The sequence below is a fragment of the Gasterosteus aculeatus genome, chromosome 9 (genome assembly GCF_964276395.1).
Source record: "Gasterosteus aculeatus chromosome 9, fGasAcu3.hap1.1, whole genome shotgun sequence".
Classification (NCBI taxonomy): Eukaryota; Metazoa; Chordata; class Actinopteri; order Perciformes; family Gasterosteidae; genus Gasterosteus; species Gasterosteus aculeatus.
In genome coordinates, this window is record NC_135696.1 from 21,891,641 (window position 1) to 21,905,079 (window position 13,439).

The 13,439-nt window shown below is 43.5% G+C and overlaps 1 protein-coding gene and 1 long non-coding RNA gene across 3 annotated transcripts in view; both read right to left on the bottom strand.

The window, feature by feature from the left end:
* LOC144383163 (limbic system-associated membrane protein-like) overlaps window positions 1–13,439 on the bottom strand; it is a 26,700-nt gene continuing 13,261 nt past the window's right edge. Inside the window, exons 6-9 of the mRNA XM_078080009.1 lie at window positions 3,240–3,509; window positions 1,985–3,124; window positions 1,815–1,872; window positions 1–1,179 (exon numbers count right to left, since the gene is read on the bottom strand). Coding sequence (XP_077936135.1) covers window positions 2,778–3,124; window positions 3,240–3,509 — 617 coding nt within the window. The 3' untranslated portion in view covers window positions 1–1,179; window positions 1,815–1,872; window positions 1,985–2,777. The remainder of the gene's footprint in view (window positions 1,180–1,814; window positions 1,873–1,984; window positions 3,125–3,239; window positions 3,510–13,439) is intronic.
* Window positions 3,881–5,573, bottom strand: LOC144383103 (uncharacterized). Of its 2 annotated transcripts, none has more exons than XR_013450560.1 (2): window positions 4,521–5,573; window positions 3,881–4,406 (listed from the first exon to the last, which is right to left on the bottom strand). It is a non-coding gene; the product is annotated as an uncharacterized LOC144383103 (long non-coding RNA). The 2 variants fall into 2 exon arrangements; XR_013450559.1 differs by having other exon boundaries at window positions 3,881–4,412.

Here is a 13,439-nt window from a genome sequence, read left to right on the forward strand (position 1 = left end):
GTGTTTGCACTGTAGAGCCGTGAGGTGAAGCTGAGTGTCTGCTGAAGTGCATCATTCTGTACCTCGGGGAAGACGAGTAAACCTGAAGGTCTTTTGAAGAGAATTTTCCTGTCTTTATTTCTATTAAACAAGATCAAACATTGACTGTGACTAAATGTTTTCAGTTTCATCTTGTATGAACATTCTACTTTTCTATCACAGAAAATACTGTTTGTTGTGACATTTTATTTAAAATAAAGCAAAATATAGAATTGTATTGGACTACTGTCCAATACAAGTTGGTCCAAAGTATCGTTTTTTTCAGCGTACATTCGATGATCACTCCTTTGGCTTAAAGCTTCCTGATGTAAACATAATAAAGCATCATAATCTCATCATCTAATAGCGAGTAAACTTAACACATCTTAACCATTATGTTTAACTCAGTTCTATATGATCCAAAATCAGAATGTTTACCTCGCAGGGCTGTCGTACAAACTTTGCTCATCTACTACCTGACAGGAGAAAAAACTCTTTGGAATCCATCAAGGACGGCAATTAGCATCCGTCTCCAAGTCTTAACGTTACATTGTAGCAGGTAAATGTGTGCAGTAATTATATGACTATAATTACTATGAATTGGGTTTGATTCATATTGCAGTCACTTCATCTAACATGCTAATGTAATAACTAATATCTAACACATAAACTACAATTCTACCCTAAACATTTCTACATTATCATTTCTACCACTAGGTGCTTAAAACACTCTGAAAGTCCAATTCAGCCATTTTAAGTTGAGACAAGTTCTCATACAAAACAAAAACTTCAGTAAACATGAGAATCAATAGAAGCATATTGGCAATATTGGTAAAGACTATTTACAGATAAATGTACCTGAAGATGCTTGTATAGAACTGGTAGTAACATATTGCTGATTAGGAACATTTAAAGGTGATTACAGACTACAAGCTGGCCTCCCATTGGCTCCCTGATGCTTCTCTGATGGAAGCCTTAACGATGGTGAATATACAAGCTGGCAGCACCAGAACTCTAAAAGTTGACACTTGAGTACAGAACTTCCTCCACCTCCTCCTTGCGTCTGGGGGGGCGAGCTGGACTGACGTTGGAGTAGAGAAGAAGATCCTCCTGGTTTCTGGAGAAGCTCACGGTAGCATAGCAAGGCTCCGCTGGTGGGATCTGCATCAAAGAACAAGAAGTACTTATTGGATAGTATTGTTGGACTGAAGTACAAAGGACCAGATAGTAGAATATCTGCAGGGCTTGTTCTCTAATGACTCCTTTGGGCCCTACAGGTTCTCATGGAAATATAGTTATATATAATATGATTGTCACCAGGAGGATCATATTGGGCCATATCGCTGTACACAGGGTTGTTGCTGCAAGTTATTGTTTCAATGATTTTAGCTTGGTTTGTTTAGTTACATGTTAGCATGTTCTCTCTCATGTTTTTACAGCATAACATTTTACTTGATGTATGTTGGACCCTATTTTAACTCAAATTGAGTCAATAATCGTAGAGCGCATCAGGAAAAAGGGAAAACAGGACGAGGGAGCGACAGGTGGTGTCTAAATGGTTTGAAGAAGAACCAGGACGTAGGAGTGGGCTGAACTAGAGGGACCTGACAAAACCTCCCAGTGGGCCGGTTTTTACCTGGAGTTGAACTCCCAGTGTTGCTGGTAACTTTTATTTACTAATTTATATGAATTTGTATTATATTTTAATTGTTGGCTTTCAAATCCCTGCCTCACAGGCCTGACATGATGATCCCAGATGTTCCCAGAGGCCTCCACACTGAGCTCGTCCTCCTCACCTGAGCGTTGTTCTCTGGTCTCTCTGCAGGCCGGCTGCTTGGTGGAGACTTTTTTCTTCTGGACAGAAAAATGTATTAATGAACAAACAAAAGATCGAATCAAGTGATTCAACGACTGCTTGAATGTAAGATCCACATCTACATTTAATCAGTGAAGTTGAACAGCTCACCTGATCATGAGGACAGCGAGGATCATGTTGATCACCAGGAAAATAGTAGATGTGGACGCAAACGCTGCTATCCAACCACTGGAGGCTCCTTTTCCAACACAGGAAAGAAAATAAACAACAAATATAAAGTATTAAATATGGAAGGTGAATTAATTACCAACAGGACGGAAATAAGATGTTTAACTCAGTGAAACAGAATATCTGGGATCTTAAGATCTGCTCTATGCAGATGATGAACTTTAACTCAAACTAAATATGAGTAGAACGTCTTATCAAAACAACGTAGGTGGATGGTCGCAGCGGTGGCCATTTTATTATGTCCTGTTGCCATGGCAACTGTAGAGTGTTTACTGCTACACAAACTAAACACACTCGATCAGGAGACGTTTTGGAGAAACAATCCAAACCCCCAAAAATACTGCCGCTAATACTCAAAGCTGACTAGTTAGCATGCTAGCTAACTGTTGTGTTGCTAACAGCATTGTGTTTGTTCCAGACTTGTTTCTCTCACTGAGCTGCTCCTGCATTCTTACAGCTACAGACTCTGTTCAGGTATCAACATCTTCAGCTCTTCTAACGTGACTCTTCTTGTTCCTTCCACTTCTGACTTCATCATTTGATGAGACGACGCAGCATCAGACCACGTGATGTCTGCAGGACGCTCAGCTGGTGAAGCTTTAAAGTGATGAACCGAGGGTCCAGGGTTTGATTCTCAGTGGGGTCATAGTGTATCTGCTCAGGTTCACCTTCTAGTCCACAATGATCTCCTGCTTCACTGAGTGGAGGACAGGAGCTAAAGGCCGCGTTTACTGTGAGTCACTTCTTTAGTTGGATTGTTGATATAATGTGTGAGAGAACAGAAGAATGAGTGTGATTTACCTGAAGAAGAAATTAGACGTAAGGTGGAGTTACTACGTCCCATCTCGTTCTGGGCTTCACAGTAATAATTCCCACTGTGTTCAGCTGTGAAGTTAGTGATGGTGAAGATCTGTCCTGATGCTCGTGGTGAGTCTTCATGCTCCTTGTACCAGGTGTAGTTAGCTGCTGGGTTAGCATCAGTGCTACAGGTCAGAGTCACTGAATCGCCCTCCAGCATCTCAGCAGAGGGACTCACTGACACAGAGGGACGCTGTGGACCATCTGGAGGAGACGTTTCAACATATTGTTACAAGTTAGAGTTCAATAAATAGACGTTGATAACAAAACACTACCTCAGTAGTGATTATGTTGCTTTTAAAAAGGTTGTTTCACTCACATTTCACGTCGATAGAGATGAAGTCAGACGTCTTCCTCCCCAGCTGGTTCTCAGCTGTACAGGAATAATTTCCAGAGTCAGAGGACTGGATGGAGCTGAAGACCAGCTGAGGTTCTTCACTGAGAAGACGAGGGTCTGACGTTCCATCCTCCTTGTACCAGGTGTAGCTAGCTGCTGGGTTAGCATCAGCGCTACAGGTCAGAGTCACTGAACCGCCCTCCAGCATCTCAGCAGAGGGACTCACTGACACAGAGGGACGCTGTGGACCATCTGGAGGAGACGTGAATAAACATACTAAGAGGTTAGAAGATGTTAGCGTAGATAGTTGATCATTTGAATGAATACTTGTGTGTCTTTCTCTCAGACTATCTCTAGTATTCATCACAGCAGCTGTCACAGGTGAGACTCCTGCTGGTGTAAAGTGACAATAAGCAGCCTTTAATCCTTTGTAATGTTCATATCTCCACACATTCTTCTCTTTAGATGCTGCTTGTGTCCTTAGCTGAGTCTGTCCTCTCACTTCTAGTTGTTGTAGGAGTTATTGATTGTTTCCTCCACCAGCTGACACGTCACTTCTACTTATGTTCTGGAATAATTCACTTGAGTCTTTATGAATATCACATTATTCTGTCTGCTGATGGTTTATATTTGTGTTTCTATTAATAAGAGAATGACATAAATAAAGATCTGTGTCTCCTTTAACATTTAGACTCCAGTGTGTTTACAGCTGTGATTAGAATCATATTGTTGTGTCAGTGTGTGAGTGACTCTTCTACACGTAGACTGCAGGGGCCGGGGATTGAACCAGCAACCCTCTGGTCAGTGGACCACGGCTCCACCTCCTGAGGAACGTTGTGCTTCATCTTTTTGATGCCTCTAGTTTACATGCAGCGGTCTGGTGCCTCCATGTGAGATGTTGTTGAAGCTCCACAGGCCGACACAGTGGAGTGAACTTACACACTGCAGGAGAACGTTGACCAGAAGATCCTCTTAAATAACAGGAATATCTGTCTGTAGAACCAGAGGAGACTAGAAGAGAAGATCCTGTCTCGATGATCTCTTCATTCTTGTACCAGACGTATTCAGGATGATCAGACAGAACACAGCTGCTGTGACACGTCAGCTCCAACCAGGTAGAATCTGATCTTCTCACCTTCACTTGGAGACCTGAATCTGTGAATATTATTTATTAAAGTGTCAACATTCACAGAAGACATTTATACTCTAGTTTTCTAGATGTTGAACATTTGTAGATGATTAATATGTAAATTAAAATGTTACCTGTGACAGACAAAGTGACTCCAGGTGAACCAGTATATTTCTCTCCTGTTTTTTCTGTCATGAATCTGAATTTGTACTCAGCTGAGTCGCTCTCTCTCAGGTCTGTGATGGTCAGATAACAACTATCACTATAATATCCATACGTCACACGGTCTGAATACTCAGAGTCTGTTGTCAGATCCACAGGTTCACCATCTTTCTCTTTAGTGGACCAGAATCTGTCCTTTATATCATAGTAATATATTCCAGGTGGGTATGTGATGTCACAGATTATTTTCACTGTTGATCCTTTTGCAGCACAGACGTCAGTCTGACGGTAATTCACTCTCCATCCATCCTGACTCTGTATCACTGTAACACAGCACATCAGGAACCACAGTCACACTCAGAACAACATCACAGGACACACTCTCATTGGTAGTTTACTGAAGAGAAAAGATATTATGAGAAATATGAAAATCATTGAGTTTATAGAAAGTAATGAAAGGGTCCACGATGTCCACATGGACTCTGCAGCTGGAAGGAACAGCGACGTATTGAACCTGTGGACCTGAAAAAGCTCAAGTTGAAGTATTAGAAGGGTTTGGTTGATGAGAAGAAGACTGTCTTTGCTCTGTGCTCTTCTGTCTGTGGTCAGTCTGCTGCAGAGTGGAGATGGAAACTGTAGAGAAATGCAGAACTCTGAGGGGAACGATACTGTGACATATAGATCAAACCTCACTGATGACACCGCAGAGAGCCTCCACATCTTCCGCCGCAAACTCAAGACACACCTCTTCAGACTCTACCTCGACTAAAGACAAACAGATTGCAGCACTTAAATTGTACTTGTAACGTCACTCATCTATAGCAAATTGTAAATTGGCTTATTTGAGGAAATTGCACTTTCTTGTTTCTTGTTCTCCTGAGTTTGTACCCTATGGTTGAATGCACTTATTGTACGTCGCTTTGGATAAAAGCGTCAGCTAAATGACATGTAATGTAATGTAATGACACGGCGCTCAGCATCCGGCAGTGAATCAATTATCTGTGACACGGGTCAAAGCTACAAAATGTCCCTCAAAGAGAAACTGAACAACCAGGAAGAGAATAAAAATGACCACAAATCCACAATAAAATGCTCCAAAAAGAAGAACAGACGTCTTCAGAGACTCCGAGTGAATAACAGCCTCTAAATGTGGTCTAATGCAAAGAAACGCTGCTGAACGATTAGAGGAAGTTCAACAGAGACAAATTATTCAGAGCATTTCTTCTTTGTTAATGTTCATTTAGTCATTATTTGTGTGTGATGACATCAGACCTGTGTGTGAAGTAAAAACACAGCTCCCTGTGTGTGTGTGAGGTGTGTAACGGCCTCACAATATAAATGTAGAAGTACAGTACCTTGTACAGAGAGAAGGAAGACGACTAATCCACCGGCTGATGGACTCATAGCTGCTCCTCTGTGTTCAATCAGCAGATCAGAAACTCTTTATTCAGTAAGTCACCAGAAACACGTCTACATTAAAGAGGAGGCTGATGTCTCTGAGGTCAGCTCGTCTCTTCTGTAGTTGGTAACAAGCTGCTGTTCATCCCCAGCAGAGCTTCCTTCCTGTTTCCGTCATTAGTATGCATGAGCTGCAGAACAAGAAGCTGCTTTAATGTTAACGTCTTACTTCTGCTAAAAGGAAACATCATAAAAGTGTTGTTAATATGTGAAGATCATCTTGATGAACCTGTAAGCAGCATAAACGTCTCTTCATTCTCTGTAATAATTCACATTAAGTGAAAGGCTGCAGTGTGACGTCCTCCTGTTAACATGTAGATAAATATGTCCTCTCTGCAGCTCTTCATACGTCTTCCTCACATTCACTGCAGGACACAAACGACACAAACAAGCTGTCAACTCACACAAATGTTGCTTTATTCATTTATTGTTCACACATTTCCATTACAATATGAAAGTATCTGTTGAGGACAGTGTGTAGTGTTTAGTGACATCTAGTGGTGAGGTTGCAGACTGCAGACTCCTCCCTTTAAGTCCTTCAGGTAACGTGGAGATGAAAAAGGCTCCCAGTGAACATATGAAGCGCTCCTCTAAAGAAACTTCTTAGTGATGAAAACATGGTTATTGTTGGGAAGATTAAAACAAGCTTCAGACAGTTTGGGGGGCAGGTGCTCAAACCAAAAGAAAAGGGCAGAAGTGTCTTTCTGCTTTTGGAGTCTCTTCTCTTTGCATTAAGCTTCACTTTCTGTGAATGAGATAAATTAATGTTGTGCACAATAATGAATAAGTTGACAACACACACAAATATTTTTGTAAGCATAAGCAGCATTACACTAATAATACACCAGACTGTAGCTCAACTTAAGACCTACCTTTTAATTTGTAGAACTGTAAAACTGCCTTTAAATTCTCTGCCTGTCTGTCACGTTTAATGAAGAGAGAGATACAAACGTCAGTAATCAGCTGGACGAGGAGTTTTTTGTTTGTATGTTTTTTGGGAAACGTTGGACCAGTTGTGACGTCATGTTTTCAGCGACGCCAATGTTGCATCTGTGCACGTGCCTGCCCCCCCCCGTCCTTACGTCTGTCGATCAAACCAGAAGAGACCAACCAGCTAGACTTCAAGAATTTCTTGGAGACATCAAAACTTGGATGACCGGCAACTTCCTGATGCTAAACTCAGAAAAAGCAGAAGTTATCTTGATAGAAGCTGTCACGTGATACTGTCAGAGTCCGTCAGTGGGGGACCGGCTCTGTTGATGAGCCCGACTGCCGACGGGAAGAAACTGTTCGTGTGGCGGGAGGTCTTAGTCCATCATCATAAACTAACACTACCCTCTCCTATGTGATGGTGGTTCTATGTGATGCTGGTCCTATGTGATGGTGGTTCTATGTGATGGAGGTTCTATGTGATGGAGGTTCTATGTGATGGAGGTTCTATCTGATGGTGGTCCTATATGATGGTGGTTCTATCTGATGGTGGATCTATTTTATGGTGGTTCTATGGGATGGTGGTCCTATGTGATGGTGGTCCCATGTGATGGTGGTTCTATGTGATGGTAGTTCTATCTGATGGTGGTTCTATCTTATGGTGATTCTATGTGATGGTGGTTCTATCTGATGGTGGTTCTATCTTATGGTGGTTCTATGTGATGGTGGTCCTATCTGATGGTGGTCCTATGTGATGGCGGTCCTATGTGATGGTGGTCCTATGTGATGGTGGTTCTATTTGATGGTACTTCTATCTGATGGTGGTTCTATCTTATGGCGATTCTATGTGATGGTGGTTCTATCTGTTGGTGGTTCTATGTGATGGTGGTTCTATCTGTTGGTGGTTCTATGTGATGGTGGTTCTATCTTATGGTGGTTCTATATGTATTACAATCACAGGTTTTACAATATTGTCATCACTTTATTGATGACACAGTTTCAGAATCATGGCTGTATTCTGGTGTACACTATATGCATTTTATTCATTTTATGAACCGGGTCGTCAGTTTATTTCTAATATCCTACATGATCCAGCGTGTTCTCCTCTCTGGTGGGCATTTAATAAACTGTCTGTACTTAGGAAGTTGATGGGTGAGATTTCCTTAGTTAAAGTCCCCGAGGACAATAACTAAAGAGTCCGGGTTGGTCCGCTCCACACGCCGTATCTGGTCGGCGAGTGTCCGCTGAGCCTCGTGCACGTTGCCCGCCGGCGGCATGTAAACACCGACCAGGATGAATGAAGCGAACTCACGGGGGGAATAAAAGGGTTTGCAGTTGATGGAGAAAGTTTCCAGATCAGGAGAACAGTGTTGTAGGGTCACCGTTACGTCGTTGCACCAGCTGCTGTTGGAGTAGAAGCAGATTCCTCCACCCTTCGTCTTGCCGGAGAGCTCCGTGTCGCGGTCCGCTCGGAGCAGCTGGAAGCCCGCCAGCTGGAGCGCGGAGTCCGGTATCGATCCGCAGAGCCACGTCTCCGTGAAGCACAAGACGGAGGATGTAGAGAAGTCTCCGTCTCTCCTCACCAGCAGCTGTATTTCCTCCAGTTTGTTGCACAGTGAGCGCACGTTGGAGAGAAAGATGCCCGGCAGCGGAGTGCGAGAACCCCGCCTGCGGAGTCTCACAAACAGTAGTCAAAAACGTGTAACTTATCATAATCACCTTCAATTTCATCCTGGTTTTCTTTTGCTGTAACTTCAAAAGGCTTTTTCCAGATTAGTGTCTGGATGGACAAACAATGTGCTGGATTGATGAGCAGCACGTTTCTCCTTCAATGAACTGAACCTTTGCTTTCATTCTTAAGTGGAATACGGACTGCAGCCCATCACACCAGTTTAACATGAAGATGAGAAGGACGAGGTGAAGCTGAGCTCTGGCCTGAAGAGGTATTACGTCAATGTTTGTTAGCAGAGAGAATGACATTCTTCTTTATATTGTGGCAACCCACGAATCAGCACCCTGGACAGCGCCTCAAGAGATCAGCACCAAGGTCTGGGGCACCGACGAGCCAGAGGTCAGGTGAGAAGGGGAAACGCCCCCCCCCCCCCCCCCCGCCCCCCCACACTATAAAGGACCACCCATTCATGCAGCCTGGGGAACTAGACGTATAGGAGATGGCCTCACGCTGGGGGGGTTTTGGAATGAGTGTAAATCCTGTTTTCTGTGCTTCCCGCAGGAAGGGGACTGAAGGCCGAACAGCCTGTTGAACCGAGCCCTCAAAAGAGGAAGAACCTATTTTGCCCTTTTCCCTTTTTTTGTAAGTCAAAATAAACCGTACCCTTTTTTTGTGTGCAGCTGGTCGTGTATCCGAGTCCTGTGATTTCACCCACACCCGTTGGTTGCCACAATATATATATATATATATATATTTTACTGTATCTGTGGGCGTGTTGCTCACTGACATAATGACGCAGTACTCGTTCAATGGACACAGATTAAGCCCTTAAATATTTATCTGCATAAGATATTCAAGAACAAGTTACTGTTCTCACGCAGAAGGACGTATTAGAATGTGACTCAAAGCTGAAGTCACTCAGTGAGTGTTACACACTAAATGAAGAGATGTCCACATGTGAATCTGATTGTTACTGTTCATTTATTTTCCTGTCAGGATGTTGGATTATTGCTCATTCAGGTTTATCGTTTGTCACGGTGTGGTTTCACTTCCTGTTGTATTTTGTAGTTTTCTGCCACTCGTGTCCCCGGGTAACTTCACTTCCTGCCTTGTCCCGTCATCCCCTGTGTTCGTCTAATAGTTTCCACCTGTGTCCAATCACCTGCACCTCCCTTGTGTATTTAAGCCGTGTGTCTCCTGTGTCACTTGTCGCATCATTGTCTTTAGCCACGCATGTCCTGTCTTTGTCTTGGATACCCATAGTGCATGCCTGTGTGTATTTGCCCCCTTGGATTTTTGACCATTGACTATTAAAGTCCTTTGTGTTCCTGTTGAACTCTGCGTCTGAGTCCTGCCTACCACCCTCAACCGTGACATCGTTGGCTTGAACCTAAAGACAAAAGTTGACTGAATATTCTCCCCTTAAGTTCTCAGTGTGCTCTTCTATTCTATTGCTAAATTAAATCCACCCTGATCGTGTGTGTATCCAGGGACTCATATTGATTTCAGAAGTGGGGGGGGGGGCACAAGTATTTTTAATCAAACTAGTAGTTCTTCTTGTTTTCTACTGCTACTGTTCCCGTTTTGGTTTGGCTGGTTGTAAAGCATGTAGCAAAACATTATCATTCTGTGTTTCACCTTGTTAGTCATCTTCACTCCAACTCAGTAGCACCTATTTCACACTTACAGTGGCGGAGTAACAGGGACTCCTCGAGGCAACTAGCAGACCGGTTTACAACCTGATGACAGCGGGGACAGCCAATCACACGAGCAACAGCAGAGCCAATGGAGGAGCTGGTGGGCGGGTCTAAACCAGTGACGAAATTTGACAAACATTTTTTGTTAACGAACCTTTTTTCCATGACTAAGACGAGACTAAGACGATCTTAAAAAATAAAAACTGACTAAATCTTAACTTTCGTTAACGAGACGAGACAAACATGTTGGTGGTTGAGGAAGTCACGATACTTTTTCCCCCTGAATTCGCACGCAGCTGACAGACAACAGACAGGCAAAGTACGGCGGTGTTACGTACAGCGCTCTACGGGTAGTAGGTCTACAGATGTGGTGTTCTGTTTTGTGTTGTTGGTTTGGTTTTGTCTCCCCCTTCTGTTTCCATTCTCTCACTTCACAGATGTGCACACCCGGTTCCCCTCATCCAATCACCCCCCCTCAACAAACCACAGCTGGTTTGTTGAGGGGGGGGGGTCGAGGGGTCGAGGGGCAATGAGAGAGATCGCCATGATGCGGGGGACATTTTTTAGGATGGGCGGGGGGGGCAACAGCAGAGGTCGTAGTGATGCTAACACAAAATTTCACAATGGCACTGGACCATTTTTCGGGCACATCCTCATCCATTCCATCACCGTCACCCCGTTGGGGGGGGGGGCTACTGCTGCGACAGGGAGACATTTACTCTGTGTGTGTGTGTGTGTGTGTGTGTGTGTGTCCTGACACCATCAGCTACAGTAGGTCACCCTCAGTGCCTTACACTGTACAGGACACCATGACTCCTCCTTTGAGACAATCACGGCACGCACGTGAGATCGCCACGTTCATCCCCCGTCCTCCCTCCAACCGCTCATCAGGGTGGTAGTTTGATTTCTCTCACCCATTCTCTCCCACTGTATTGTACATTTTGGCTCAGTACTTCTTGTGTATATAATCCATAAACTTTCTGTAAAAACTCATTGTGTTCATCTGATTTTCTTCCATTCCTCGTGTGATACCATCCACAGACACAAGGGGGTGTGATTGAGCTGTCATCATAAACGGTGTGTGTCTGAGTTCGTGCTCACACATGTGGGGGTGTTGTCTGTGAACATCTGTCTGAGTCTTTGTGTTTGTCTGTGTTGTCTGACGAGTCCGGCGGATCATTTGAGGAGAAAGATGATTGTTGCACAATAATTGATGAATTTATCCACACAATTCTTTTCGCTGGTATGTTGTGGACACGAGCCTGAATAGAGAGTGTGTCCTCTTTGCTACAGTAGCCCAGAGAGGACAAACCAAACTGATGCACCCATCAGTCCTGACAAGTCCTGACAATCTCTCAATTCTTCATTATCTGTAGTGACCAGCAGGGGGCGACTCCTCTGCTCCCATAGACGTCTATGAGGAAATGACTCTACTTCTCTGTAGTGACCAGCAGGGGGCGACTCCTCTGCTCCCATAGACGTCTTTGAGGAAATGACTCTACTTCTCTGTAGTGACCAGCAGGGGGCGACTCCTCTGCTCCCATAGACGTCTATGAGGAAATGACTCTACTTCTCTGTAGTGACCAGCAGGGGGCGACTCCTCTGCTCCCATAGACGTCTATGAGGAAATGACTCTACTTCTCTGTAGTGACCAGCAGGGGGCGACTCCTCTGCTCCCATAGACGTCTATGAGGAAATGACTCTACTTCTCTGTAGTGACCAGCAGGGGGCGACTCCTCTGCTGCCATAGACGTCTATGAGGAAATGACTCTACTTCTCTCTGGATTTATTCCATCAGTAAACATTGTAAACATGAGTTTTTGGTCTCAGTCTCTAGTTTCAATTCTTCTTCAATACAGCGTGATGCTCATTCATCCATCAATGCTTTGGTGGAGTAAGTTAAACGCTTGCTCGGCACTTCCACGATGCCGCCGTGGCTCATTCATTTTTGTGCACGTCACCTGGACCTTCGTACCTTAATCACTCACCGGACTCGATGCCGTTTTACAGTGAATGAAATTCTCAGTGCCGCAGGTAAAAGTGTCCCCGGCTGTCGCCATAGCAACCCCCCCCCCTCTCTCGTCTCCACGTGTTTCCATTCCCATCACATCCAGTAGACAGGTTGCTTCCAGGAGATCTGGACGCGGGAGGTCGTCCTCTCACTATTTGATCGTTCTCAGACCATCTGAGCGCTTGTTGTGTTTTGGCGCTTTGAGAAACAGACTTGTTTTATTCATTCAGCCTTTGTGCCTGATTGGTTTGGGTTTGCAAAGGACAAAATTAACCGTTCAATCCTTCATCGGAAAAACATATTTGGTAAAGTATCGTTTGATAGAAGCCACGATTGAGGTGTCAAACTACATAGATTAAAACCTGTAAACGGCTGCAGATCAGACGTTTCCCTCTTGAACCATGTTTAAAGAGTAAATATATAATCAAGCATCGAGTGGTGCGAAGGGTTAAACACCATTGTGTAAAAGTACAACAACAATAAACTGTAATCTTATCTTGACTGTAACGAGATGTATTGGGAAACTCTCCGAAGCAACCACCAAGCATCCATCTCATCGCCATGCCGACCATCCGACCCAGTAGAAACCGAACCAGTGCCACAGTAGAAAACCATACAGGATCCACTCAGCAAGTCGGGGCATAAAAGAATAAACATACACGGCAATTTAAGATAAAAGAGAAGTATTTAATTACAGATTTGCATGTGCAATGTGCATGCCACTATGTGGGGTAACAAGTCAACTTCAGGAATCAAAAAAATAAATAAATATAAAGAAAAAAGTATATATATGTAAAAAAAATATATAGATAGATGTTTTTAAGAGCAATGTGTTTCTTTATTTCTTCTATTTTAAAAAAAAAGAAAAAAAGAAAAAAAATCGCCCTGATAAAAGAATAAATAAATGGAAATGACTTTGGTGATGAAATCAAAGAATGTTTGTTTGTTATATCGCCAGTTATTTCACGGGGCTTAAACATTGTGGGGGGATGCGAAGGTGGATAACACTTTAACTAACATTAAAAAAGTTTAAAAAATGATTTTAAAAAGGGGGGAGGAGGAGGAGGTTTTTCCTCGCTGAAAAACTCCCCCTTTGAGAGTAAAGCGCTGCCTGAATCTGAAT